At 45.0% G+C, this 27,559-nt stretch overlaps 1 protein-coding gene across 1 annotated transcript; it reads left to right on the top strand.

Annotated features, from left to right (window-relative positions):
- Positions 1–27,559, top strand: LOC138595856 (gamma-aminobutyric acid receptor subunit rho-3). The gene is made up of 10 exons (XM_069667335.1): positions 1–137; positions 8,630–8,742; positions 21,472–21,539; positions 23,247–23,470; positions 23,559–23,641; positions 24,278–24,415; positions 26,017–26,169; positions 26,537–26,598; positions 26,786–26,917; positions 27,257–27,559. Exons 1-10 carry the CDS (start codon positions 1–3, stop codon positions 27,557–27,559), a joined length of 1,413 nt encoding a protein of 470 aa, XP_069523436.1.

The following is a 27,559-nucleotide window of genomic DNA, read 5'->3' as shown; positions in this document are numbered from 1 at the left end:
ATGAGGGTGGACGTGCTGACTTGCATGGCTCTGGCTGCAGTCAGCCTCGTGGCCATGGTGACAGGCGGTCGCAGCTCCGGACGCAGGAAGAACAAGGAGGTGTTCCTCGGGGAGAACAGCAAGTTCAAGTTTGGAGGGTGAGACACACGGATGCACACTCACACACCTTTTTACAGCTTAGTGTGGCTGAATGAAACACTCAACATGCTCATGAAACTTGTCTGTCTCTTTCTCTACGATGTGGCGCCGCAAAAATCAGGTCATTTCCTGAGTTTGAGAATTTTATGTTCTCAGCAGCACCAAGAGGACATTTCAACAACGAGAAATGTGGAAAATTTAGTAAGAAAAATTGTTTTTTCCTATCTGTCTCTTGATGTGTTCTCAGTCCATGCAGGTGTTGCTTGCACAGGGCTGAACCAGCGTGTTAGAAGGCGGGAGGTTGTTTTGTTGGAGGAAAATAGCCTTAAAATATGTAAGAATAACACACCGCATGTATCTTGGTGAAATTTCCTGTATTTTTGCATGTCAGAATATATCCCAGGATATATATATCTAGTCTTTGTTTTATATCAAAGGCAGTATGCACAAAAACTAAAGCCAAAGGCTGCTGATTCTGAGACCAAGTGTGCAAACAAACATTTAACAGACATGAACAGCTCGTACGCTGCAGGTCTCTCAGTCCACTTATCTAACATTGCAACAAAGTGATGTTTCACACAATGACAGTATATTAGAATGGACAGCGCGTCTCCACCTCTTCTCCACCTCGGTGTCCTTGGCGTGTTGGAGCCCTCAGGTGTCCTTGGCGTGTTGGAGCCCTCAGGTGTCCTTGGCGTGTTGGAGCCCTCAGGTGTCCTTGGCGTGTTGGAGCCCTCAGGTGTCCTTGGCGTGTCGGAGCCCTCAGGTGTCCTTGGCGTGTTGGAGCCCTCAGGTGGGCTCAGTCTGCAGCAGAACAGCTTCTTGTGTCGGTCTGAAGCAGATATTCACGCTGATGGAAAGTTCAGTGACTGTAGTGTTAGTGTTAGTTACGTCTCCTCTCGCCGTTCCTCCTCTACTCTGCTACTCGGGAACAGAACGCTGCAGGAGCCCCATTTGTCAACAGAGCTGTCAATCATGAGGCCACACCCCCTTTTTACAGCATCAAATAACTAATTAAAAGTAAACTTGTGAGAAATAAATAAATCAGCATGATAAAAACTAACCATAAAAATGTATTTGAGGTGTATTTTGATTTTATAGTTTGACCATCTGTTAACATGGAGGAGGCGGGGCTTATGACCTATACTGCAGCCAGCCAGCAGGGGGCGATAGAGAGGGTTTGGCGTCACTTCAGGGGAGCTGTGGATTAACAAATTATAATGTTTCATTTTGGCGCTGAATTAAAACAAGTCTGTAAAACTAGGACAAACTGGGGCATACATTACCCACAATGCAATTGGAACATGCTGCCTTCATCTGGAACTCATCAGCTGTTGGTCGCTGCATGGAAAGTCGTTTTCTTGATATGCTTGGCATTCACATTGCGCAATGGACGACAAAAGACGACGTGAGCGGGTAACAGAAGAAGAAGAGGCTGCTGGGAATATCAATATTTTCCTCAAACATATAAAATGACACATTTAAATTACTCTCTTAGATTAAAGTTATAATATATTTACTTACAATCCATTTAAAACTAAACTTCCACGTCTGAACATGTCAGTAAACACGCCACAACCCGAGAACTACAGATAATTGTGCTCCTGTTGTTGTGTGACCAGAAGAGAGGGCCGTTCCCGTGGACTCCTCTCACGTAAAGGGTTAATACGGCCCCATTCGCAGGCACCATCAGGTCAGAGATCCGGTCGGCTAATGGAGCCGTTAGCATGCAGCAGAGATGAGCTTCCTCTGACCCAGTGTTCGCTGACTCAAGTGACATCACTTTATCAGCTGTCACACAGCTCCTGTCTGCAGTTTATAGAAGCATATATACGGTGTTCAGTCAGTCGTTCCCATGCTCTAATGATTTTCACTTCCTTATTTCAGAGAAGCCTCTCGGAGCAGGATTTCCCCTCTTTAATTCCCTTTTTCATTTTCTTCTAAATTAAACATTAACTGTTGAAAGGTGACGTGAGGCCGCTCTGGCAGCTCCGCATGAAAGACCCTGAACACTTCTCGTTGGGTTATTTGATCTGAAGACGTGACCTCAAAGCGCCGTGTTTACCCAAATGTGGCTTTAAGTGGGAAAAACGCTTCTTTTCACTGACTGTGCTGCTGTTAGTGCTCACAGCAGACGGCCGAGCGCTGCATGTCTCCAGCTGCTGGCAGAGAGCGCTCCTCAAACAGTTTTTACTTGTCTAATAGAGGAAAGCCACATGGAGCTTACAGACGCTTCAGCTGGGAGGATGATTAAATGAATGAGTGCAGTGTCAGTCCCGTGCATTTCTAACTAGATGTGTAAAATGACTGAGTAGGTTTCTATTAAAACATTTAAACCATCTAAACCAGGTCCATCTCTTATATAAACATCAGTGATACATTACATTTTGACCTTTATTAGTCAGGCTGTTAGAATCAGAAGTAAAGGTCATTTTAAAGCAACTTTAAGGGTCTTTACTGTGACAATATCTATTTACAGATTCTTCATACATATAATCAGTAGGCGCTGGTTCAGACTTTAGTACACTCTGAGCAGTATTCACCAATCATGTATCAGCAGGATGCAGCGTGTGCACGGAAAACAGTGTGGAGAGCCAGAGAGGCGGATTTAGCTTCTTATTAATCTCTATAAAGAGACGTCTGCGTGCTAACAGCTAACAATCTGCTCCAGATCAAACATTTCAACTTTTCAACGACGCTGTGTCACGAAAGTTGTTAAGCCGTAAGATTTCCCGGCTTCCCTGAATGCATCATAAACGATGGCTTTGGTTAAAGTAGTTTTCTTCTCTTCTTGAGGTTTCTGTTTGGGCTTCATGCCGCTGCAGTAAGCCAGAGTGCAGCCTCTGTGTAACTTACTGTTTACAGTGAGACTGAGACTCAGCACAGACAGATGAACGGGCGCTCCTCCGGGGGATGGGACGAACCGAGAGATGACAGCGTTTATTTAGCAGACACATCTGGAGGGAGAATTTACCTTTGATCTGAACACACGGTCGCTTCTCAAGCTGCTGACTGGACTGTAAACAATGCAGCGCACGGAGAAGGAGGTCAGGGCCGGAAGTCGCTAAACGCTGGCTACACCAGACACGCCCGAAAGGTTGGCCGTTAGACGAAAGTTACACATTTGATTTGAAGGTTGAATAATGTAGCACAGATTTGTAAAAACAAATCGTAGGTACAAAAATCCAAACAAATCTAAGATATAAAATATTGCTGCAGCTAACACAAAGGAATAAAAGATGAGATGTATCACACAAACTGTGGAAGGCTGGAGCACAGTTATAGAAGGTTTACAAAGTAATTTAAACTGGTGTCACAGTAAGGTAGTAAACATGCGCATAATGAGAACACGTGTGCATCTTCACAGAGATATACTGATGGATAATCGCCGCAGTCACAGGTACCTAAACAGGTAACATTCAGTACATGAGGTTTCTGAAACGTCTCTCCTTTATGTACAAATGTTCTGAGGACTTGAGAGCGATCGTGTTTCTCACATGGTTTGATAAACGGGAACAGCCATGCTGCTGGTTATTGCCAACGTGCCGCTGATTTGCCTCCATCTGGAGAGCATGCCAACCTTTGACGTCAGAAGCATGAAGCAAGGTATTAACCGGCGGGGAGGGGACAAGATGCCGGGGAATATGTGCAGGAGGGCCAGAAAGTTCAGTATGAATATGAATATTATGAAAGATATTTGTACTTCGCTGAGGATGGATTTGGATGGGAGATACGGATTTAAAAAAGAGATCAGTTAAGAGATTAAAATTGGACACACGTCTGCAGAGAAAGCTCCAAACAAAGACGCACTGGACGTATGCATAAGATGTTAACAATAATAATATCAGCCCTGTATTTATTACATATTGCACAAAGCACACTCGTTAAGCCTCTGCAATAAAAGCCTGATTAGGATCTGAACGCTGGCTTTGTTCAAGAGAAACGGTTTGTGAAAGCAACGTTTGGCCTTTTGTCCGTCGCCACAGCAGACGTGAGTGAAGCAACAGTGAGAGAAGAAAACGACGTTGAGCTATTGGTTAATACAGAAGCCTCATTGTTCAAGTGACAGGTGATCTGTGGGAAATGAAGTGCAGAAACAACATATGAGTCAGTGGTGGGATGTAACAACATGTTTACTGAAGTATTATAGGTACTTGGAGTTTACTTGATTCTTTTCTTTTCCTGCCACTTCCTACTTCTTCTTCTCCACCACATTTATCTGACAGCCTGAGTTCATTTAAAGATTAAAAACGTGGAGGCGACTTTTTTCTACCTAAAGTACATTTTACTGAAAATAACCTCAAGTAACTTTATCACAGGATTTTTACTCACCGCATTGGTCCGATTATAAGACGACCCTGATTATAAGACTACTCCTCTTTTTAAGACGAATGTTTAAAAGAAAAATACTTTTCTTACCTTTTAATATCTTTTACATGTTTTGTTCTCTTGGGCGCCCCCTAATGGTGATACACAGTAATTACCAGAGGACTCTTTCCAATTTAACCAGACGTCCACGGTCGGCTCCGGTTGTAACTCTTGATTTTCCTGGCTGACGGTCGCTTTCCTTTCCAGACTGTTTGCTTCATCTGAGCGTCGAGTTTGTTTCTTCTTCTTTGGATTTTCACTTCTTGTTGAAGTTGTATCTGTAGTCATCCATCTTTTCTTTGTTTGTTCAGCCATAGTAGATTACTGTTTACTCGCAACACTTGCAGAGAGCGGCAAAGCAGCCGCTTAGCTCCGCCTACCCTCTCTGGCAGACCAACCACTGCTGGCTGATGGAGAACGCGTCACTAACTGGGCGCCGCCACAGACACCCAGTCTGTAATAATACTATATACTGCAAATGCAAAGTGGGCCATAGACTCAGTCACCATTGTGTTACCTCATTCAGAGATAGAAAGAGACTAACAGACATTTATTTACATGAAAATCTTTGAGATTATCACTTTAAATTAAAATAAATGCCTTTAATGTTAATAAATCATTAGCAGCCGAGTTGAGGTCTATTTATAGAGCAGTCCTGAAACAGCTGGATGTCAGCTCTGGTAACAGGCAGACCTTCGTTCTGTTGCTCAGTAACACACTTACACTCACACTCTCCTGTCGCTTTGAGGACCACGGTACGACTTCCTCTGTTAGCATCTGCTAGCTAAGACTGTTAGCATTTTTTTTGGGCTCGCCGTCTTTTGGACTCTGTGACATTGTATTTCTTGGCTGCTTGACAGTTGACTCTGCTGCACTGATAACCGTTATCTTAAAATCAGCATCGTAACTCCGCCTCGATTTTTGAGCCGTTTGTTCCGGACGATCACCGTGTCTCTCCGTCTTTCATCCCCCTGACTCTGTAGCCGTGAGTGACGGCTGGCCTCAGTCATGAGGGGGTCACTCGCTTCACAGATAAGAGGCGCCGTCTACTGTTGTGAACAGCTGATTCTCATGAAGACAAGCATGTTTCCCAGCTGTGTGTGTGTGTGTTCAGTATAGTGCTCAGTCGTCATGGTTGACGGTTGCCCTCGTCTTTCATGCTTGACCTGAGGTTGTTGTGTTTGTTCGTACGTGTGCGCGCTCGGCCTTCTGTCTTTGTGTGGAACGAATGTCTCCAGAGCATTATGAGGTATTGGTTGAGGGTGTTTTTTAATTTGTCCTGTCTTTCAGTCTGCAGGTGAGGCTGAGAGTTTAATGTGTGGATACGTTCAGGGCCGTTGAGGTCAGTTAAAGCAGCTGTGAGGAACTTTAACTTACAGTCTAAACAACTCGCTGTGAATCTCTGCAGAGGAAAATCTTTCTGAGTGTGAACAGACCTGGTGACAGACGTTGACAACAACTACGTATAAAGAGTCGATCTTGTAGGTGAAAGTCTGCTTTGCAGGTGAATCGAGACCTTTTCATAAAATCCTCTCAGTGTTTTTACCCGAGTCGGCGTCAGGCTCGAGGTTTTCCCTACATTTTGTTTGTTTCAGGGATTGTAATGTTTGTTTCAAGGTTAATTTAAGGGATTATGGAGATAGGATTTGGCTCGAGTACGTCGTCCGACCTCACAATGATCGGAACCAAATGTGTCTGTGTGCGAGTGTGTGTGTGTGTGTGTGTGCGTGTGTGTGTCCTGGTTTGTTTGTGTCAAGGTGTGTGACTTTCAAAGAGGCTTTTCATCAGCCAGCAGAGAAAATCTCCGACAGCTTTGATCTCTTTTCCAATTGTGTGCTCACCTGTGTGCTGCACGTGTGTGTGTGTTTACCCCTACCACACACACATACACACACACACACTCATGCAGAGCAGCATGTATTGCTGCTGAGAGGAAGCGGTGCTCAGGCTGTAATTACACCTTCTACATCCTGACCCTCATCTCGTTGGGGTTTCCCTGGTTGAATGTCAGACATACATAGTAGTTTAAGGTTTATTTAACTACACATTGTGTTTACTTTATGTCGCAGCATCGCTTGAAAAAACACCCAAACTGTGTTAAAAGGTAGAAAAAACTTTGCATTCCTGTAATGTCAAATTTAAACGCTTCTCGGACGTCACAGGGTCGAGTTTGACGTCCAGTGCTTATCAGAAGGTCCACGTCAGGACAGTTTGAACATCATGGAAGTGTGCAAACTACACCACGGCTATTTGGGGAGCTAACAGCTACAATTCCAGACATCACAGTGTGATACAATAATATGTACAGGCCTATCAATGCCCTATAATCAAAAGGTTATCTGCACATATAAGATGCAGATTCTACAGCCTGCGGGCCTTTTTCACAGAAGACTGTTCAGCATATCGCAGGAGGAGAAGGTGTTTACAGAAGCAGTAATGATGGCTGTATTCAATTTCATGCTCCTTATTGTGCGCATGCTGACTGCCTGTCATGGCGTTCTCAGACACCTGAACACAACAGAACCATTGTTAGTTATTATTAACACCTGTGCTCTTCCTCCTCTCAGGGCCTGATGTGTTTTGGCAGCTGGGGGCTTTTTACGCGTCGCGTCTTTGAGGAAACGCTCTGAGCGCCTCGCGCTGAAAGAACTTCAGCTTCAAAGCAGAAAAGCGCCCGACGACGAGGCCGTTTTTTCTCTTTGTCCAATCAGATGAAAGGAGAGGGTGGGCCTTCTGTCAGTTTACAAAATAACAGTTAGGTTAATGACAGCTAATGATTCGGTGGTTGCCTTAGCAACACAAAACAAAGGCGCAGTGAGCTGCTCTTTTTTTAAACGTAGGCTTCAGCAGAAAAGGCTGAGCGGTGCGCCTCGCGTTTCACAGCCTGCAGCACGCTCTCTGTCTGATCGGGGCCTTAGAAGTCAAAATGAAATAAGCCCATAAAACCACCTTTGGCTGCTTCACTACAAGCTTTTAAAAAGGCATTCTGGGAAATGTAGTGACTTATATACCAGGGGTTGAGCTTCCACTGAGGTCATGGCCTTTGAAATTGTTCTAGAAATGTTTCGGTTTTGGAACCCGGGGGGAGTTTCATATGTTTGGTGGCACAGTGGTTTAGTGCTGTGGCCTTCAGAGCGAGAAGATTCCTGGTTCGAATCCCGGTTCAGGCGTAGTGGGCCTTTCTGTGTGGCGTTTGCATGTTCTCCCCGTGCATGCGTGGGTTCCCTCCGGGTACTCCAGCTTCCTCCCACAGTCCGAAGACAAATCTAAGTTGCCCGTAGGTGTGAATGTGATGGTTTGATATTCATCCAGTGCTTTTTAAAGATAACATCAAATATGTTTGATTTGACTGCTTTTTGGCCAACCAGTATGAATACCTGGCAGCGTGTAGAAGGGTTTGAAAGTAAATCTGAATGTTTCAAATATTTTATGGACAATATTTAGTTTAATTAATTAAATATAATTAATTCAAATGACTTCAAAACATTTACAGACCTCAGAATTTCCAATGTACTGCCACTAACTGTGGGTCCGCCGGGTTTTAGTTTCACTCACTGGGTCAAAACAAACCTGTGGAAAAGGAAAGACGTGTTGTTGGAGGGATAAACTGATATTCAGACTGTCATCTGTAATCAAACTTCAGTGTGTTGTGTTATATTATAGAGAATTAGTTGACATGTTTCTTTTCTGACTCTGTTTTACAGTTGAGGAAGAAAGGACTGATGGGAAATGTAGTGTAGAATGATCTGACACTATGATGTGTCCCCAGAAGCTGGTGTTATCAGTTCCACAGAAGCTCTAAATGTTTTTTGGGACATAATAAAAAGCTTTGTGCGTGAGATGGAGCGTGTGCACATGTGTGTACGCGTACACGTGTGTTTGTTTGTTCGTGGAGCCGTGCCACGCCTTTGATTAAGGTTATGGTTTTGGCAGGATGAGAGCGAGTGGCAGGGAGGGAGGGGGAGGACAGAGAGGGAGAGGAAACTACAAACTGTGTTTTCTCTAATCAAAACATGCAATTACATCCATTATAAATCAACTAATCACTCAACCGGCTGTCTGCCTGTCGTGTGCGTGCGTGCATGTGTGTGTGTGTGTGTGTGTGTGTGTGTTGTTTCTGCAGACGCATTGACTACAAACTGAAGAGGCAGGACAGCACCAAAACGCTGCTGATAAAAAGTGAACAGCTGCTGAGGATCGAGGAGCACGACTTCGCTATGAGACCCGGCTTTGGAGGTCAGAGACACACACACACACACACACACACACACGTTTGTTTTTCTATACTGGTGAGGACCCTCATTGCACAATGCATTTCATCGCTCCTAACCATACGAATGCCCACCCCACCTCTAATCTCAAACAAATTCGACTTACGTCTGAGAGTTCATACAACACAAGCAACGATCGAGACGGGAGGGGGCGGAGTCAGGAAGAGCCAACAAACAGCTGCGATCGGACGCAGGGGCCGCGAGGTAGTGCACAGGGCAGCAAGGTCAATATAGTCATCATCATGAATATCCTAATCAACATCCTCGATGTCATCATCATCAATAGCTTCATATCATTAAGGTCAGAGGTCATAAAGAGCTGGGTCTTTAGCTTCTTCTTAAAGGTGTAAGGGACTCTGCGGACCGAGTGGAGTTTGGTAGCTCGTTCCACCACCGGAGGACGACTGAGGAGAAGAGTCAAGTTAGAGACTGAGGGCCCTGTTGTGATGGGAGCACCAGGCGCCTTTCATTGGCAGAGTGCAGCGGGTGGGACGGAGTGTAGACCTGGATGAGGGCATTCAGGTAGGCAGGAGACGTTTTTGTTGCTGTTTTGTAAGCGAGCGACAGGGTTTGAATTTGATGTGAGGGGCGACTGGGAGCCAGCGGAGGGATGTGCTCCGTTTAGGGTTGATGAAGGACCAGTCATGCCAAAATGTCCTCACAATGCACAATGTCCTTACAATGTAGTGATTTCCAGGGATATGCTTACATACAAAAATGACCTTACTGTGCAGAAATGTCCTTTCAGTGCCACAGTTTCCAAACATTTCCTCGTAGTACAAATTGTCCTCTTAATTCCGGAGCGTCCTCACAGTGTAAACTGAAATTGGCCCTCACAAAGATAGCAACACAAGCCCACAAACACCTAAAGACACACCTGATGTCATCACACATGCCCTGATGATTTAATTCTCCGCCTCACACCTCATCCATCAGAGAAAATCACTCCTCGTCCCACAGCGATGATGCGTACGCGCTTGTTAGATGATGTGATGATCGCCACTGGGTCACCCAGACAACGGATCTGTCAATCCCAAATCACCAACTCTGACCCAGATTACACCGCTGTGTGTCAGAGCGAGCGTGTGTGTGTGTGTGTGTGTGTGAGCATACATTAGGACTCTGTGTGCTCGCTCGAAGGTGATTGTACGTCCTTGTGTGTGTTTTGGCAATATAATGAGTGCCTGTGTGTGTGTGTCTTTGTGTGTGTGTATTGTGTGAGTTGGGGGTTCGTGTGCATTAATCTGGATTATATTCCAGGTCTGGAGCAGATGGAGGGGTGGGAAATACACTGACGTCTGCAATGAAGATCATCAGTATCACACAATGATAGATGCATGCAGACACTTATTATATGCAAACACATGATGCAAAACGTCGACTGATTTCCTGTTTGAGGATTAAAATCGTACCTGTGTGTGAAGATAAATATGAAGCTTTAAGTACGTCTGAATTCACATGAAAAGGTGTGACGTGATAACGTTTATTTATATTTCACATTTTAAAAAGATTTTTATTATTATTAATTTATTTGAGCGCAATGAGAATACTCTACAAAGCAGTGGAAATATGCAGATACACACAGACTGCATTACATAAAGACAAAAAGACAACTCTGATGTCACAGAAGATTAAAAACTGACAGCAATCAACAAATCCAGAGTTCACAGAGATCAGAAAGTAAAAGTGTTTTTGGTATCTTTTATCGAACGTTCTCTTTTCTGTTGTCTCACAGGGACCTCTTGTTAAGCTACGGTTAATTAAATAAGTGCTGTCCGTGTCAATTTGAACACTATACAGGTTGATAACCAGAGATGTGGACTTGAGACTTGATGACTCGGATGACTTGCGTGTGTTCATAAGTTTGAATGTTAGCTGTTAAATATAAAATGATCAAATTCAATGTCGTCAAGTTTCTGTCTAACTATCGAGTATGTACGCAGCGCAGACTGGGAATCATGATTGGACGACTCAAAAAGCTCCCCGGTATGTGATTGTCATGATTGGATGACTGGCTGTCAGTCAAACTCCTCGCTATGGCAACACGCAACATCAAAGCCCCCAAAGAGAATTCTCATCAGTCGTACTTGTTACTCCTCAACACGGTCTCAGAGCAGACCATCATCATGGCTGCGTCTGTGCCAAGATAACACAGATACAATTCACTGTCATACTTTTTGAACAGGTTATATAAACTGGCCGATAATATTATTATTAGACGGGCTGCTAACACCTTGTGTTTTCTCTTTATAAAGACGGGATACTACAGGTAAGAGGGCTGGATGTTGGGTGGAAAAAAAGTGACTTGACTTGGGACTTGACTTGACTTTACCTTCCCAAGAAAAAATGACTCGAGACTTGCTTGAGATTTGAGCAAAGATGACTTGGTCACAACACTGCTGATTACTATAACATATTCAATATGCTTTTTTGGGTGACCGCTGGGGTCGGCCCTACACATGGGTCTGTATGTGACCGACTGACTGAGTGAGTGACGGTACTTTCAGAGCCCTATAGAGAGAGAGTTGCGACATCACAATGGTGGATCATGGAGCATATTGGACCTCCACTGATGCGACTCTCTGTCTGTACGGCTCTGTATACTTTGTTCGGGGAGTAGACAGGGCTGCTTGTCCGCTGCTCGTCCGCTGTCCTCACCTACATCGCAGTGCGCACCTGCTTTCAAACACGTTGTCATCGGCCTCATAAGGACAGTCCTTGTGACACATTGCCCACAAAAGTGCACATTGACCTGCTGACAGTCAGTCACATGCTAGGTTTTGACCTCGTCTTGTGGGTTTTTTTCACACAGATTACCATCAAATTGACATTTGTATATAGTCCATGATTGTAAAGGAACAGCTTTTCAAATAAGTCCACAATTTAAATTACTGTACTGTTGTTCATTGTTGGCAGTTCATCATAAACTGGGGAGCAGGGCTGACCGATTATGACCAAGATGATAATCACGATTATGTCGATCAGTATTGAGATCAGCATTGTTCAGAGCTTTCAGTTCCGTTTTGTGCTACATTTCTGCTCATGTACAAATCAAACTAAGACTTAAGGTTCTTTACCTGAATGTGGTGCATCATGGGTAATGTCAGTGTCTTTGGGAGTTAGGTGGACAGGGTGTCCTTCATACACTCATCATGCTGCACTTTGTGCTGTTTTTTCAGCTGCTTCAACAAGTTAGTCGTGTTGCTTTGTGGCGCAGGCGCAGGTTTCATGACCTCTCTGCTGATTATTGTTTCTTCTTAACATCACTTAAACCTGAAACACCTCCTGACAAGCGCTGACGAGCCGTTTCTAAGGACCGGTGTTTCAGTTTAACAAGTGACTCGCTCTCTTCCTGTTTTACAACAAGCAGCATTCAAAGTGTGACTGAGCGTAAGCAGCCTTCATGACACACAAACACTTCAAAGACGTAACCGATGAGCGTATTTTAAGGCTCGTAATATAAAACCAAAAAGAGACATTCACGAGGACAGATGCATTTTCTTCCTGTTTTGAACAGCTGCTGTAACCACGACAACCACAGACGCATCAGCTGAAAGTCACCAGTTAACACGGTCACTCGTTGAACCGAAACACCGTCTCTGTTGTTCACTCTTCACTCTAAACTGTCGCTGTGAGGTCGGCGCTCATCACATGACACGCCAGCTCCCCCAAAAGTGAAGCCCAAACCTCTCCATCGCCCCCTGGGGGAGCGGCTGTTAGTTTGGGGAGCGCTTGATTTAATATGCAGCAGAGGAGCATTTTAAACGTCAATCATGTTTGTTTAATCGTGGGAAGAGAAAATCATGATCAGGATTGATAATCGATGGATTTTGCAGCTCTACTGGGGAGACATTATTGATTGAGACAGGGATGCACTTCTGGGGAAATGTTTTGTTCGCTGGTATGATGGTGAAATGCAGTTTGAACAACACATTCACATTAAAAATAATACTTGGTTCATGTTACTAATCAGTGGATGAGTGCTGCTTCCCGTGTTCCTGCTGCACTTTGTTGCAACAAAAGTTATTTGGTCCTGGTCTCAAATTTGTCAGAGTCTGTTGTTTTATTTTGCCCGGCCCCCTGTGCTGCACCCCCACTGTCGTCCTATTTGTGCCCCTCTGACAACGCGGCTTACTCAGCTGAAGGAATCTGTTCAAGAAACCGACACTGACCGTCCGTATAAACAGGGTTCAAGGTGTGGTTTGGTGTTTGTGCTCCAAATCACTGATCCTAACTTGAGAGGTTTTTGCCGTCATTATTGGCACGACCACAAAGAGGATGTATGTCCAACATTTGTAAACATGGTGCTTCTAAGTTTTGGTCATTCTTCTGGTGATGACAGTTTCTCTCTTTTATTCTTTCATTGATCTCGAAACATTAAAAAACAAACAAAACTGGAACTTTTAAGTGTTTAAACATTAGGCCACGTCTACACTTACATGAAAGATGAGTTTTTGCCTCCTTCGTTTCCAAAAAACCCCCCCCCCGCACAAGCACGGTTATAAAAAATCCCCGTCCCAACGAAAACACGAAAACACAACAGAAACGCTGTCATGAGAACGCCACACCAACAGGCGGCGATATAACCGGGTCATGCAAAGACGAAGAAGAATCGCGTCCAGTCAAATGACACTTGACGCCTCTGTTCCTCAATACAGTGGACGAGTAACTGTTCATATATGTGTAAACGTGTAAAAAGTCCCGTTAAGCATCACTGTTTACGTCTCGTCCGTCGCCTCATTAGTGACGCCTCACAAAGGGGATAACGGCGCGTCACGAGCCAAAAACAAAGTTTACCCCGTCTCCACGGAAACGGAGTTTCTAAAAGTCTTCACCCTGGCCGGAGTTTTACAAAAGATCCGTTTTCAGTGACCTAACACGGCGTTTGTTTCGACAAAAGGCCGAAACGCAGAGGAAAAGCTAAAAGTACCCGTGTACGTGTGGACACGGCCGTGGTCCTGATGACATCTTTGGTAATCCTGGAAGTACCTGATTACTTTGGTCCCTTTTGTTTGATTTAATAACTGTACCAACAGTCCAAACCACTAAGTTATTACTGATGCATTAAACGTCTTTAAATTATTCCAAAAAAGCAGCAAATCCTCACGTCAGACCTGAAATGATGCTTCAGTGCAGTTCCTAAGTCAGTGACACACAGTCACGCTCAGCCTCCTTGTTGCCTTCGTATCTGTCTCCGTCTCCTCCGTCTATATGGCTGGTTGGCATCCTGAGTGTCTATGTGGTCCTGCCTGTCATCCAGGGTGGGGACGACAAAAGCACCACTGTCTGCCCCACGGCCCTGCGGCATTTCTACGGGCTATAATTTTACACAGAGGGAAATCTCAGCTTTTTCCTCAGATAAGCCTATAGCTGCTGTGTGTCTGTGCGTGAGAGGAAGGGACCGTCGCAGGTCAGTCCAGGGACCGGACTCTACACTTTTTCTGGGTTCTTCTCACTTGTAATGTTTCTACATCGAGCTCAACCTTTAACGGATGTGTATAAACTTAAATTCATCCCCATAAACTTCACATCAGACCACCTCCGTCCTCCTGAGATACAGCTACACGTCTTGATGCCAAATGCTTGTAATTGATTTACCAGCTGTGTCTGCCGCGCTGGCGGCCTTCCAGATGTCAGTGTGCGGCAGCTTTCGCTGTGTGACCAGGTAACAAACGTTCTGATTTTCTGCCAGAAAAAAAACAGGTTGAAAAGTTGTCTGAGTGGAGAGTTTGTTTACTACTGTGGTTTGACGGGAAGCAAATGTGCTGCTCAGACAAATTAAAACAGGCAGCCCGTCATTAAATCCATTAAAACGATCCTCGGGACTATTTTCAGAAATCGTTCCTCCTCCTACTTGAAAGAATGTCTCCGTAAGTGTGGACTCGGTGTAAGCGCGTCGTTTGTTCCCTGCTTTTTGGGTTTAAATCTCGCGGCTTGCATAAATATAATTCAGACGACATGGCTGGCTTTGAAAGAAAGGAAGTTAAAATGGGACCAAACCGTAGCAGCAGAGGATGAAGTGTGCTGACTTTTGTGCTGCGACCACGTTGAAGTTGTTAAACTGACTAACTACGTCCCGTCGCTGCAGGTGTAAGAAGCCGAACAGAAGCTGATGACTTTTGGACATTTGTGTTCCCATCCAGCGACATTACCAGGTACAGCTGAAGGTTTTACTGTCTGATAGTTCCTTTATTTTAATTTAATCTCGCCTGTTAAAGGGCCAGTTTTTCCGGTGATTTCCAACCTCAGTCCTGTCATGCTATCATGGCGAGCTAACGCCTAATGGTAGAAAAAAATGCAGTTTGGCTCTGTGCCTTTGGAGGGCGCTATCCGCTTCTCCAATGGGCCCTGGAAAACCTCCGCCAGATGATGCGTTTTACGTAGTCAGGGAGCTCGCTAAACTACACTTCCTCAATCTAGGACGCCGCCTCCGATGTCACGTCTCGTTCAGAATCGTCAGGTTTGAAATGTAGACTGCAGACCTGAAGGTTTTTTAGACGATCCCCCGGTATATTCTCGTTGTGTTTCGGATTCTGTCCCGCTCTGAGCCGTTGCCTGCAGAGAAACGGTAGCATTTCACTCCAGCGTCTCTCGCTGGGCCGTTCCTTTCAGAGGGAGGGGCGCAATGCATGCTGGGAGTTGTAGGAATGTAGAATGGGCGAAACCACGAGCTGTTTGTACAACTTTCTCCACAGCTATGGCGCCAATGTCAAATATTATTGCTTCTATCGATTACAGAGAACACCAGCTGTGACTGACAGCAGCTTTTTCCAGGGGCGGATTACTCCTTTAACAATGTGTGCTTCCACAGACGCTTTCACGACAGTTGACCCAAAATGAATTTAATGAAATGACTTGAGTAAATGTTCTTTATTATTTTCAACCTCTGAAGGAATGTCATTTGTCCATGTAGCGGCGTTCCGTCCATATTTCAGGAAAAGGCCTCTGAGGAGCCGTTGGCACAGTAAGTCCAGACCGACGCGAATGACCGGACATGTAATTCGGTTTTAAAGGTTTACTTCACAAAAATGGTCAAATTACACGACTCACACGGTAGAAAACGTTGTGCTCCCGTGCCGACGCAGCTCTCATAACAACATGACATCACTCGCTTTGCTTAAAGGAGCATTAATCAACTCTGAATATCAAATTAAACATGCATGTCTTTTCTCACGGATGATGGTACAACATGAGTAACTATGAACAGTTTGTGGCTCTTACGTCCATGTGACACAAAACTTCATCCTAAAGTCTAAAAACAGCAAAGCATACGTTTCAGTCATCGTGCTTTAACAATGAAAACCACCAGCGTGGTTCTTTTAAGGTTCAGCGAATAAAGGCTGCTGGAGTGTGTGTGTGTGTGTGTGTGTGTGTGTGTAGCAGAGCTTTCATTACATTACACTGTTTCAGGCCGAGCTGCCGCTGTTCTGCATGGCTGGGCTGAGTCACTATGGATTGTGTAGGAGTCTGACGTTTCTCCAAAAGCTGCAGAATCACCTCTTAATCCCTCTGCTCCTCCTTTGACGGGGAGTCAAATCAAAACACGGGAACTATCCGGTGACCTTTAAGCTGCATTATGCTGCTTATGACTGCATGAATTGATCCATCTGCTGCGCCGCAGTAACGGATTAAACAACTCACATTTGGGTCAAAAAAATGACCTTAAAGCTGCACCGGGTAAGATCTGATGTGTTATTAAATCTGCTGCAGCCTGCTAACGGAGATGTTGAAGGGTTGCCCAAACAAGCCGGAGCTGGATGACGTGAAGAGCAGGAAAATCTGTGCAGCACACAGGAATTCAAAGATGATCATTTTGGGGCGTTTGCACAAAAAGATCCTGTTTCTTATCGGCAGGTTGTCCGGTGCGCTGTCGTTGAGTTTTATTTTCAGCACCTGCACAGATAGAAAAGATGGTGGCATTGTTACACTTGTTTGCTTTGCGAACACTAATTAAGGCTGTCAATCACATCGTACCCTCACTAACGAGATTACCTGATACAACATGTGACCACCTGAGGTTGTTTGCTGATTTCCTCTGATAGTGAAGCAGGCTGAGCAGGAACCACAGCGACCAGCTTTTCCTCCGTTTCTTCTTTTTTGTGCTTCAGATGAGATTTTTTTTTGTATTTCTTAATTGATGACAGAGATAAACATTCGTCTCGACTTTTCCAGCGTGCATTTCCAGGAAATCTGACTGTGCAGAAAAATCCAAGGCTTCACAACAACCTACCAATCAACTTGTTTACATCGGTTGATTGGAAAAAGATGCATAATGTCAAGGGGTCAACCCCCCTGCTCGCTCCACTGAAGTGTTCACATTCAGTTGTGTTTACCACCAAAGCATTTAATCAGGATGTTTCCCATAGAGCCAAGTTACATTGAGCCAAATACATCTGTGTGTCCCTGAAATCGGTGCTGCCGGATGCTGTTACTGTGTTGGATCTGCTGAGGTGCTCACACTTTACTTTCTAACTACGTTCCCTTTAAGAATTCAAACAGATAAACTGCCGTCACGTTGGTACCAGGAGTGGATGAGATGGACAGACCTGTTCAGGTTGTTTGTGGGCAGCCGCGACTGTAGCTGAGGATGTAGCCACTGTAACGTCACCCACTGGTTTGTGGACAGTTTTGTCGCCGTGGACCAGGAAGTGACCATATGGGCCAGAGGGTGGATTGGGATACTTCTTAGTTTATCAGGTAACGCTAGTGCTAGTTTGGTTAGCAAGGTTTATTCGTAATTGACATTAATTCTGATATTAACTTGGATGCTAATTTGGCAACCGAAATAAAAGATGCTTTAAACAAAATGTAACCAAAAGCAAAAGATAACCTTTCCCCAGGTTGTCTTTGGCTTTTTTAGGCCCCTGTGGTAGCGCCTTAAACATGACCTGCTTCATCGTCTGTTTTACTGTAATTGTGACCATAATTACTAAATGAACATCACGCTGTATGGCAGAAGACTTGAAGCAAACGACTGAGTCCATAAAACACTGAGATAATAATTTTTAAGTGGGGTGGTTTTCACAAAAGCTGCGTCTCAATTCTGGGGCTGCGTCCTTCGAAGGACCAGTGTGGACCGCTAAGTTTCCTCTGTGTGCGTCACCGTCTGTTCCCACCCTTACCCTTGCGTCACAAAGCGCTGCTCCTGTTGGCCTAGCAACAGTTAGTTAGCTGGCTAAGTAGCTATCATAACTAACCTAAAGATAATTTGTTTTAAGGCCCCTTTCTTGTGTTAACATTTGTATCTCTAGTTATTTGATCGATTCGAAACCGCCAAGAGTCCGCCACCTCGTTTGAGTTGGCTCTCAAAGAATCTCAGGATATGCTGAGCCATGAAGGATGCACCCGATAGATCCTATAGCCCGGGGAAAGGAGGACGCATCTGTCGGCTGCATCTGAAGGAGTCTTCGAACTGGGACAGCCTTCTACGCGCTGCTGTGACACAATCAGACTTCATATACGTCCTTCGAAGGATGCAGCCCCTGAATTGGGACACAGTTGAAGACTTCTATACAATCAGATGTCTTTTTGAAACCGGTTGAGGCGCCCCCTGCTGGCCATTAGAAAGAATGCCGGTTTAAGGTACTTCTGCGTGGAGGTTTTCAGGTTAACTGAAAATGCCTGACCTGAACGATGCTCACCGCTACCTTCTAAGTTTTGTCAAATCAGGAGTTAAAGCAGTTAAAATACCCAAACTTTGCGTTGATGCTGAATTTGTGCATCACATGAACCTACGGGGTTGAGCCTGACCCACTTTGTGCATGTGTCTGTCTATAAAATGCCTTAAACGTCCTCTTACTGGGTGTGACATTGGAAAAAGGGAAGCTGTAATGAGAGGGAGAGCGACTGACCTTCTGATTCAGGTTTTTTCCCACCGACAGCCGTCGTTGTCGGGGCTACACTGAATGTTGAGTCTGCACTGCTGGCGGTTTTCATGAGTCATGCGGAGACAAAAGCCGGGCTGCAGCAGGAGCTTTATGGTCCTGGCTGTCAGATAAACTTCATTAAATAAAGTGTTTGTTGAGCTTCCAGCCTGCTAACGGAACATTCAGGAATTAACACACTTTACATCCACGTTCACACCAAAACACTCTTCGAAGTTAGATTTCTCTTTGTTGACGCTTTGAGCGAGAAGAGGAATGTGACCTGGTAAACCACGTCCAGACGGAGGTCAAACCCAAACCAGAGTGTGTGAAACTGTGTGTGTTCAGCACGCTGAACATGCAGACATGCTTTTGGTGATGTGCAGATCAAAAGGCGTTTTCAGTGTCTGTGTGATAATCACCCAAAGCCTGAACCATCGAAACCAGTGACCTCTGAGAACAAGACTACAATCCTTTCAGGGCATGTTGGTTAAAACCAATGACTTTATATAAAGATGGACGCCGCCTCTCCTTCTCTACTCGAAAACACACCTTTACCTTGTGTCCTTGCCGTGTTGGAGCCCTCAGGTGTCCTTGCCGTGTTGGAGCCCTCAGGTGTCCTTGGCGTGTTGGAGCCCTCAGGTGTCCTTGGCGTGTTGGAGCCCTCAGGTGGGCTCAGTCTGCAGCAGAACAGCTTCTTGTGTCGGTCTGAAGCTGTCTGATATTCACGATGATGGAAAGTTCAATGACTGTAGTGTTAGTGTTAGTTACGTCTCCTCTCGCCGTTCCTCCTCTACTCTGCTACTCGGGAACAGAACGCTGCAGGAGCCCCATTTGTGGACAGAGCTGTCAATTACAGCATCAAATAACGAATTAAAAGTAAACTTGTCAATAAATTGAACGCTTGGACATAAATCAGCATGATAAGAACTAACTATAATGTTTGAGAAAAATGTATTTGACATGTATTTAGATTTTATAGTTCGACTCATGTCCCATCTGTTGACATGGAGGAGGCGGGGCTTATGAGCTATACTGCAGCCAGGCAGCATAGAGTGTTGTAAAATACATTTGTACCCATCGGTCTGTATATAGTTGTTTTACATTGTTTTACAGGGTCTGTGTTGCCTTGTTTAGTACGTGAGTCTGAACTTTGAGAGCAAAGAAAACCTGGAGTCAGATTCCTTGTTTGTGGCCGTGAAAGCTGGTTCTGATTCTGAGCAGCTTTCTTCATCTCCAGCGTCAGGTTCTCCTAATACATCCATCGGACAGAACAAGGTCACGCTGCAGCCGAACTTCACACAGTCGCCTCTCGTGTACTCACAAATCTCTTCTTCACCTGCCTCGGCAAGTTTTCTTCATCTCAACGCCTTCACCTCCAAAATCAAATGTGAATCAAACAACTCTTCAGTTTCCGCTTCTCTCTGTCGGCTCCGTCACGTTAAGGATCGATTTTGCGGCTGCTCAGACGTCATTCGATTGAGAGGAATTGTTGAGCTCTGACCTTTGAGAGGGGCCTCAGGTCTTCTGGCTGCTCAAAGGTGAAGCCTGAAGACTAAAGGTGAACATGCTGTTGTTGTCGCAGCGTCAAATCAGTTCCTCGCTCAGCTTTCTTTTGCTTTTTCCTTTTTTATATGATGTTTATAGTTTGTACTCTTAATTCTGTCTGTTCTGTCAACTTGTCCCTCGTTCCCCGCAGCTTTAAGGATTTCAAAAAGTGAAAGTTTGCTTGCTTTCTTTGTTAAAAAACGATAAAAAGATAACTTATATATATATTCAAATGTTAGTCAGAAAATAGTCATTTAAATACAGTTGAAACAACTATTCTAAAGTCTTTAAGAAATCCCATTAAACCAAATTTAGATCATTTTAAATTTAGACACGTATTTGCTGCAAATCACCCAAACAAACGGAGCCAGTGAGGTCAAAGTTGACGGTTGTCAGAAGTGATTTAGTGCCTCTGTATGTTGACAGTCATGGTGGCTCCTTCGAGCCGTGCATTCCCCTCGTTGTTGAACTTTTAACATTGACTCTAAACAACGTGCTTTAAATGTTACCCATGTTTATGAGTTTAAGACAACAGTCGAGTCTTTGCTAATGCTCGTGGTCGAATCAGGAAAGAGCTCCTTCGCCTGCCGGCCGCAGCTGTGGATGAACCCTGAAATTAGCTGAGTAGATCGACCACCAAACATCATCACCGCTGGCTTCAGGGCGGACAAACCTCCCGGCGTTCTCCTTCATGAACTTTGTCAGGTCATGATGTCGAGGCGAGCAGCAAACAGAGTGATTAGCTGTGATTTTAAGCTTTTTTTTTAGGGGGGGATTTGTGCTTTTTAGCTATTTGTGCTCTGTTTGTGTGCACGAATCAGGCTGTTAAGGTTTAGCGGTTAAACAAGCTTAATCTGCTAATGAGGCAGATGGAGCGGGGGAGTGCGGGGGACAGATGTTGACGGCTGTGGTGCGCTGGCGGTGAGGAGAGCGGATGTTGTTACCACTGCTCGACCAGAATGAGGTTTGATGATGTAACTGAAGATTCAGATCTGATTAAAGTCGATGAAGCCTTTGAAGCAACATCACAGGACGTCAGAGCCGCGTTAGACGAGCAAAATCACATCATTCAGTTATCTGCTTTCGTTTGTGGTTAAGAGAAAGAAAGATCAGTGTGAGTTTCCGCAGGTGACAGATTTGTGGAAAACGCCTTCAGGTGGAACGACGATCCTTTCACCTTCCTGAAGGCGCCTCATATGTACACATCGCACCTCGAGCACCTGCCTCTCCCTGATTTATGAGGTGGAGTCAAACTAATGAAGCTGTTTAACCTCTTGTTTCAGGTTCAGCCATCCCTGTGGGCATCGATGTGCAGGTGGAGAGCATCGACAGCATCTCAGAGGTCAACATGGTGAGTCTACCTGTCGTGTTCGGCCCGCCTGTCAAACCTTTAATGATTGATAAACAAACCTGATTGGAGACATTTTCAGTCCTCTGGTGAACCGGACAGAAAAACTTGTCTGCACTCATTAAAACATTCCTCGCTGTGCAGCATCTAAAAGGCAGAAAATTCAACAGACAAACCTGTTTAAAGTAGAGTTTTTGTGTGTCCCATCCCGTTTTCTCAGTGGGTTTATTGTTGGCTCTGCTTCTGCAAAGAGAACTGGATCTCTTTCTGTTTTCTTGAATACACCACATCAGCCGTAGAGATCTCAGAGCTGTGATAAAGCCCGAGTAACACAGCTAGTTAGTGATAAATACGCAGGTTACGTTACAAACTGATCTAGTAGGAAGAAGGCCCTCTCAGGTCCCTCTCTCTCTCCTTTATTGGACAGGAGAGCCGAGGAGTGACAGCATACTCCAACATACTTTCACCTACAGATCTGAAACTTCACCCACGTTTAGTCTGAACATCAACATTGTAACATTATATATATGTGTGAAAATGTGACACAGCAGAACACCCCCTCTTTAAGAAGTGGAGGTAGCCATGGTGAAGTCACCCACTAGTTTGTGGCACTTCAGTTGTGCCATCTTCTTTGGCGCCAGAGGGTGGAGCATGAGACGAGTGAGCTGTTAGCAAACACTGTCATTAGCGCTACATTGGTTAGCAATGTTCATCCATAATACAAAGTAACTGATAGAATTCATAGGCTGATTGTAGCTGTTGCTGACCATCAGAATGTCTTTTAGTGCAGTGGTTCCCAAACTGTTTCCTTGGAGCCCCGCCCCCCTGCTTGAAAGAAAAGGCGGAGCCCCCCCGCCCACACAAACGCACACCAGAACGTACAAACGTACAAATTGAACGTCATGCTGTGTTGAAGAAGACTTGAAACTAGAAGTTGAGACCATAAACTCGTTAGATAAATGTTACTGAGGGATCGAATCAAGAGAGAAGCAGTCGCCCCCTGCTGGACATTAGAAAGGATGCAGGTTAAAAGCACAGGTTTCCTCATTTCCACATGCTTTCAAGGAGTTCATGAAATCTAGAAGATGCTGTTACAAAAAAAGTGTGAACTAAAGTCTGCTCTGACATCACTTCCTGTCTGTTCTCTCCGTCTGGTCTGTGAGTCCTCCATGGCTCTGCTTTCGACTTAAGCACCCACTTACTTTCAAGTGTTTTATCGAGTTCCTGCAGCCAAGAGAGACAAACGGTGTTGTCACGGCAGCTTTAAGTGGAGCTCTGAAAATCTGCATGCAGTCTGCTCTCCACCTCAGGCCTCCGGCTGCAGCAGAGGGATGTCTGCTTCATCTCTGACACGGATTGTTTGAGCCTTTTCAGCTCCAATACGTCCAAAAGAAAAGCCCCACAATCTCACAGACGATGATTTTTCTTCCCCTTTAGTTCTACCTTGCTCACAAATTTTAATAATTTTACTAGGATGGTGTGCTTTCAAACTTCTTTACTGCTGTTTTTACTCATTTTTTATCCTTATTGAATACAAATCAACACTGTAAACAATGAAAGTAAAATGTACGACCAGAAAGAAAAGAGACGTTAAGGAAAGAAGAGCAGAAAGACAAAGAATGATTAAGATACATTTGTGGGTTATACTCTTTATAATAAAAGTTATCAAACATAAAAGTCTACAAATCATTCTGTCTTTGCACCCTGCAGGACTTCACCATGACTCTGTACCTGCGTCACTACTGGAAAGACGAGCGGCTGTCGTTTCCGTCCCGAAACAATCAGAGCCGGACGTTCGACTCGAGGCTGGTGAAGAAGATTTGGGTCCCCGACGTCTTCTTCGTCCACTCCAAGCGCTCGTTCATCCACGACACCACCATGGAGAACATCATGCTGCGGGTTTACCCCGACGGAAACATCCTCTACAGCGTCAGGTGTGGGACAGCGACGGGTGGAGACGGAAGAAGGACACAGGTTCTTCTCTGAGACTGGCTTTGCTTGACGTCTGATGTTGTGTTTCAGGGTCACGGTGACGGCTCTCTGCTCGATGGACTTCAGCAGCTTCCCTTTGGACACGCAGAACTGCTCGCTGGAGCTGGAGAGCTGTGAGACACACAAACACACAATATGTTTATACCGCACTTACTTTAGTCTTACATCGTGCAAGCAAGGTGCTTTTACCCCTTTACTTTATCACACGATATTTATTGCTGCTCCTAACCCCCCCCCTCTCTCTTCTGTATACCATCAGCTGTCTCTGTCCATTAAAGACTAAAACGCCGGAAAAAAAGAGGCTAAAATGTCAAAATTTTACTTCTTTTCTCTTCAATAATTCATCTCACGACCCCTCTGATTTATCTATGCGCCCTTTAGAGAGGCACGACCCCCTGTGTTGGAAACTACAGCGCTAAACTTCACAAGCTAACTGTATAAAGTAGATCAAAGTAGCTCCCTCTGCAGCGACTACAGCAGTAAAACGCTGCTCTAACATTCGTGCATCAGTTGGAGGCGGCTGTAGTTTTACTTTGATCCTTTAAGGACATTTCGCTGATGATGCATTCACACTTTACTTATCGATGATTATTAATAGGGGCTTCTTTCATCGCAGGATTAACTGCCAGCACATGCAACATCTCTCTTTCTTCAGATCTCATCTTTCCTATGATTTTCATGACACTGAACACCTCCTTCCTCTCTCTCTCTCTCTCTCTCTCTCTCTCTCTCTCTCTCTCTCCACACAGATGCGTATAATGAGAACGACCTGATGCTGTACTGGAAGAATGGGAACGACTCTCTGAGGACGGACGAGATCGTCTTGTCTCAGTTCTTCATCGAACATTTTCACGCCTCCAGTGGCCTGGCCTTCTACAGCAGCACCGGTCCGTCTGTGTGTGTGTGTGTGTGTGTGTGTGTGTGTGTGTGTGTGTGTGTCTGTGTGTGTGTGTCTGTGTGTGTGTGTGTGTGTGTGTCTGTGTGTGTGTGTTTATGATATATTAACCTGAATTCACACTGGGATGGCTTTGGTTCCTGTTTTCTTAAAGGATGCACAAAGTGATCCACTATTTATGAATCTATAGCTGCTTTCCCACTGGTTAAAAGACCCGCTAACACCCGGCTGTTTTGCTTAGTGTGAAAGGTCACAATCAGCATTCAGACCCGGGTCACATGACTCTGCAGTAGACCCGGGTAATTATCGACTGGGCTCCGATTGATGGGAACACAAAACGTAAAGCCATTATAGTACCATGTAACGTAAACGACCTAAGTATGTGGACACTGCGGTCTACAACCCTTTGTGTACGTTGTGTTCAGGTGCTCCATTTTAATGTCCGTTTTTTACGCCACATTGTGCAACTTTACCTTCAAATAACAACTTTAAAGTCTGAAGTCGTGTTTGAAGGGATAGTTTCTATAGTTGCAGGTAAACAGTAGCCCTTTTTGCTTTGAGGTTCCACCACAGCGCCATTTTACATCGGACCAAGCAACGCGGTGTAAAGCAAAACGTGTGTGAGGTGTGAACAAACAAATACGCACACAGCGCTGTTTACACAGACGCTGTTTCTGTTACTACCTCTGATGGCGACTCAGAGCAGAACGACTTCGCCCCACCATCCCGCCTCCGTGCGTTTAACATAGAAGACGAGACATAACAGAGGCGTAATAATCCCGCCTTGAACTGGCGGTGTAAAAGGGGCTAGTGACCCCTCACCATGTTGACCTCTGAGATGCTGTCGATGCTCTCCACCTGCTGAACCTGAAACAAGAGGTTAAACAACTTCATCAGTTTGACTCATAAATCAAGACGAAGCATCATTTTGATAACACACTGACTCGGAGAATACTGTGTGCCTTAAACGCCTCCTCTTGAACTTTTTAAAGCAGGTTAAGCATGTATGATCTCCCGTCAGGAGTGAGTCGTGACATATGGCAAAGCTTTCAAGCTGAAAGCCCTGAAGGCAGAACCTCCCGTCACCTGCGTCAGATCCACATTCTCAGCACAAAGACAGTTTAACAGATATAAAGGATGTGGATGAAGGAAGAGAAAAAAAAGAGACATGAGGAGAGACGAGGCATTCAACAAAAGGAGACATCTGCGTCTCCTGCTGTCTGTGCTACACGTGTTTGCACACGTGTTCTCGACTTTGTGAAGATATTTGCTCCATTTGCACATTTTTCTAAGATGCAGTGCGTGCAGCTCAAAGGGCCACCGTACTTCAGGCCTCTTCACTCATCACCTGATCAAATTCAGACACAGGTCTGACCTTTGACACGCGGCTGCAAGTGCATACAAGTGTTTTCTCAGGTGTTGTTCTGCCAATAAGGTCGCTAACAGACATTACAAACCATAAAAACATTCCAGCTCTGATTGAACAATTTCACTTTCACCCAACAGGTTAAACATGTTGTGGAAAGAGAGCAGCCTGTTCTAGCAGCAAACATCACTGAACAGTTAATCATTTCCTCCGTCTGTTTTTTCCAGGTTGGTACAATCGTCTGTTCATCAACTTCATCCTGCGGAGGCACATCTTCTTCTTCATGCTGCAGACGTACTTCCCCACCATGCTGATGGTGGTTCTGTCCTGGGTCTCTTTCTGGATCGACAGGAGGGCTGTGCCCGCTCGCGTGTCTCTGGGTAACTCTTACATATAATAACATGAGACTAAACCCACGTCTGAACCCTAAAACGGCCTGGCTTAGTTTGCGGGAAGCTGCTGTCTGGCCCTAAATAGACGATGAGAGCAGACTGCGACAGCGTCCAGTTACACACTGAATATCTTCATCATTCATCATATCTTTGCATCACTACGAAGGGCTTTTGTCTTTTCAGCACAAAAGTTGCATAAAAGGTGTTAAAGCCTGACTGCACATTTATTTGTCTTCAGAAAACTTTTTGTATAATTTGAAGGTTTTCTCTCAAACTGAACCAAAGCCAGAGGTGATGTAATCTCTGACATCTGTCCTGCTGTCATGTAAAACACCTGTTCTTTCTCCTCCTGCAGGTATAACCACAGTGCTCACAATGTCCACCATCATCACCGGCGTGTCCTCCTCCATGCCTCAGGTATCAGCTGTGTTTGTTTGGGTTTGTGAGGCCTTCAGGGACAGTGGGTCTTCATGCTTACCTCGGCTCTTTGGAGTCAGTCCAAACCCCTAAAATCCTGCACACATGTTTCTTTTTCATTTCTATTAAATCATTAGTTATATTTATTTAGTGTTCATGTGTGAATGTGTGTGTGCTTGTCGCTCAGGTGTCGTATGTGAAAGCGGTGGACATCTACCTGTGGACCAGCTTCCTGTTCGTCTTCCTGTCTGTGATCGAGTACGCGGCTGTGAACTACTGCACCACTCTGGAGGAGATGAGGAAGATGAAGAGGGGGAAGGTCTGCACAGGCGACACACAGAGTTTATACAACACAGGGAGGGAACCATGGGAATCATACATATATTTACTTAACGTCTCCCTCTAGTGGCCACACAGGGACATTACACCAGATCAGACACAAAGGGCCTCCTGTCAGTCTCTGCAGGGACTTTAAACTCTTATTTTATTTTGTGGAGTTTTTACACAGAATGGTTTTAATAATAATAATAATTCTTTATTAATAGAGCATCATTTTTAATACTTTAATAAATATTAAAAGACATTTATACAAACACACTGACGGGAAAAAGCAGCAGGGGTCGACAGATGTACAATAAGAATTTTTCTATCATTTCAGATCCCGTCCACCTTCAACGCCAGCCAGGCGATGGCCTTCGACGGCTGCTTTCATGACAATGATATTGAACTGACTCCTTTCCCCCGCATGGCGAACACCCTGACCTCTGACCCCCTCACCAGCCCAGCACAAAGCCCCGACATCCGGCCCATGGAGGGGACTCGCCTCCGCCGGCAGCGGTCCGTGCGGGAGAACGTGGACCTGCTGGTCAGCAACAGCTACATGATCGACTCGTACTCCCGCCTCGCCTTCCCGCTGTCCTACCTGCTCTTTAACGTCATCTACTGGAGTCTGTACTCCTGA

The sequence above is a fragment of the Semicossyphus pulcher genome, unplaced genomic scaffold (assembly GCF_022749685.1).
Source record: "Semicossyphus pulcher isolate SPU_LCO1_2020_fin unplaced genomic scaffold, fSemPul1.0.p SCAF_18, whole genome shotgun sequence".
NCBI classification, from domain to species: Eukaryota; Metazoa; Chordata; class Actinopteri; order Labriformes; family Labridae; genus Semicossyphus; species Semicossyphus pulcher.
Note: the sequence above shows the minus strand (reverse complement) of the source record. Positions and strands in the feature narration are given on the sequence as shown.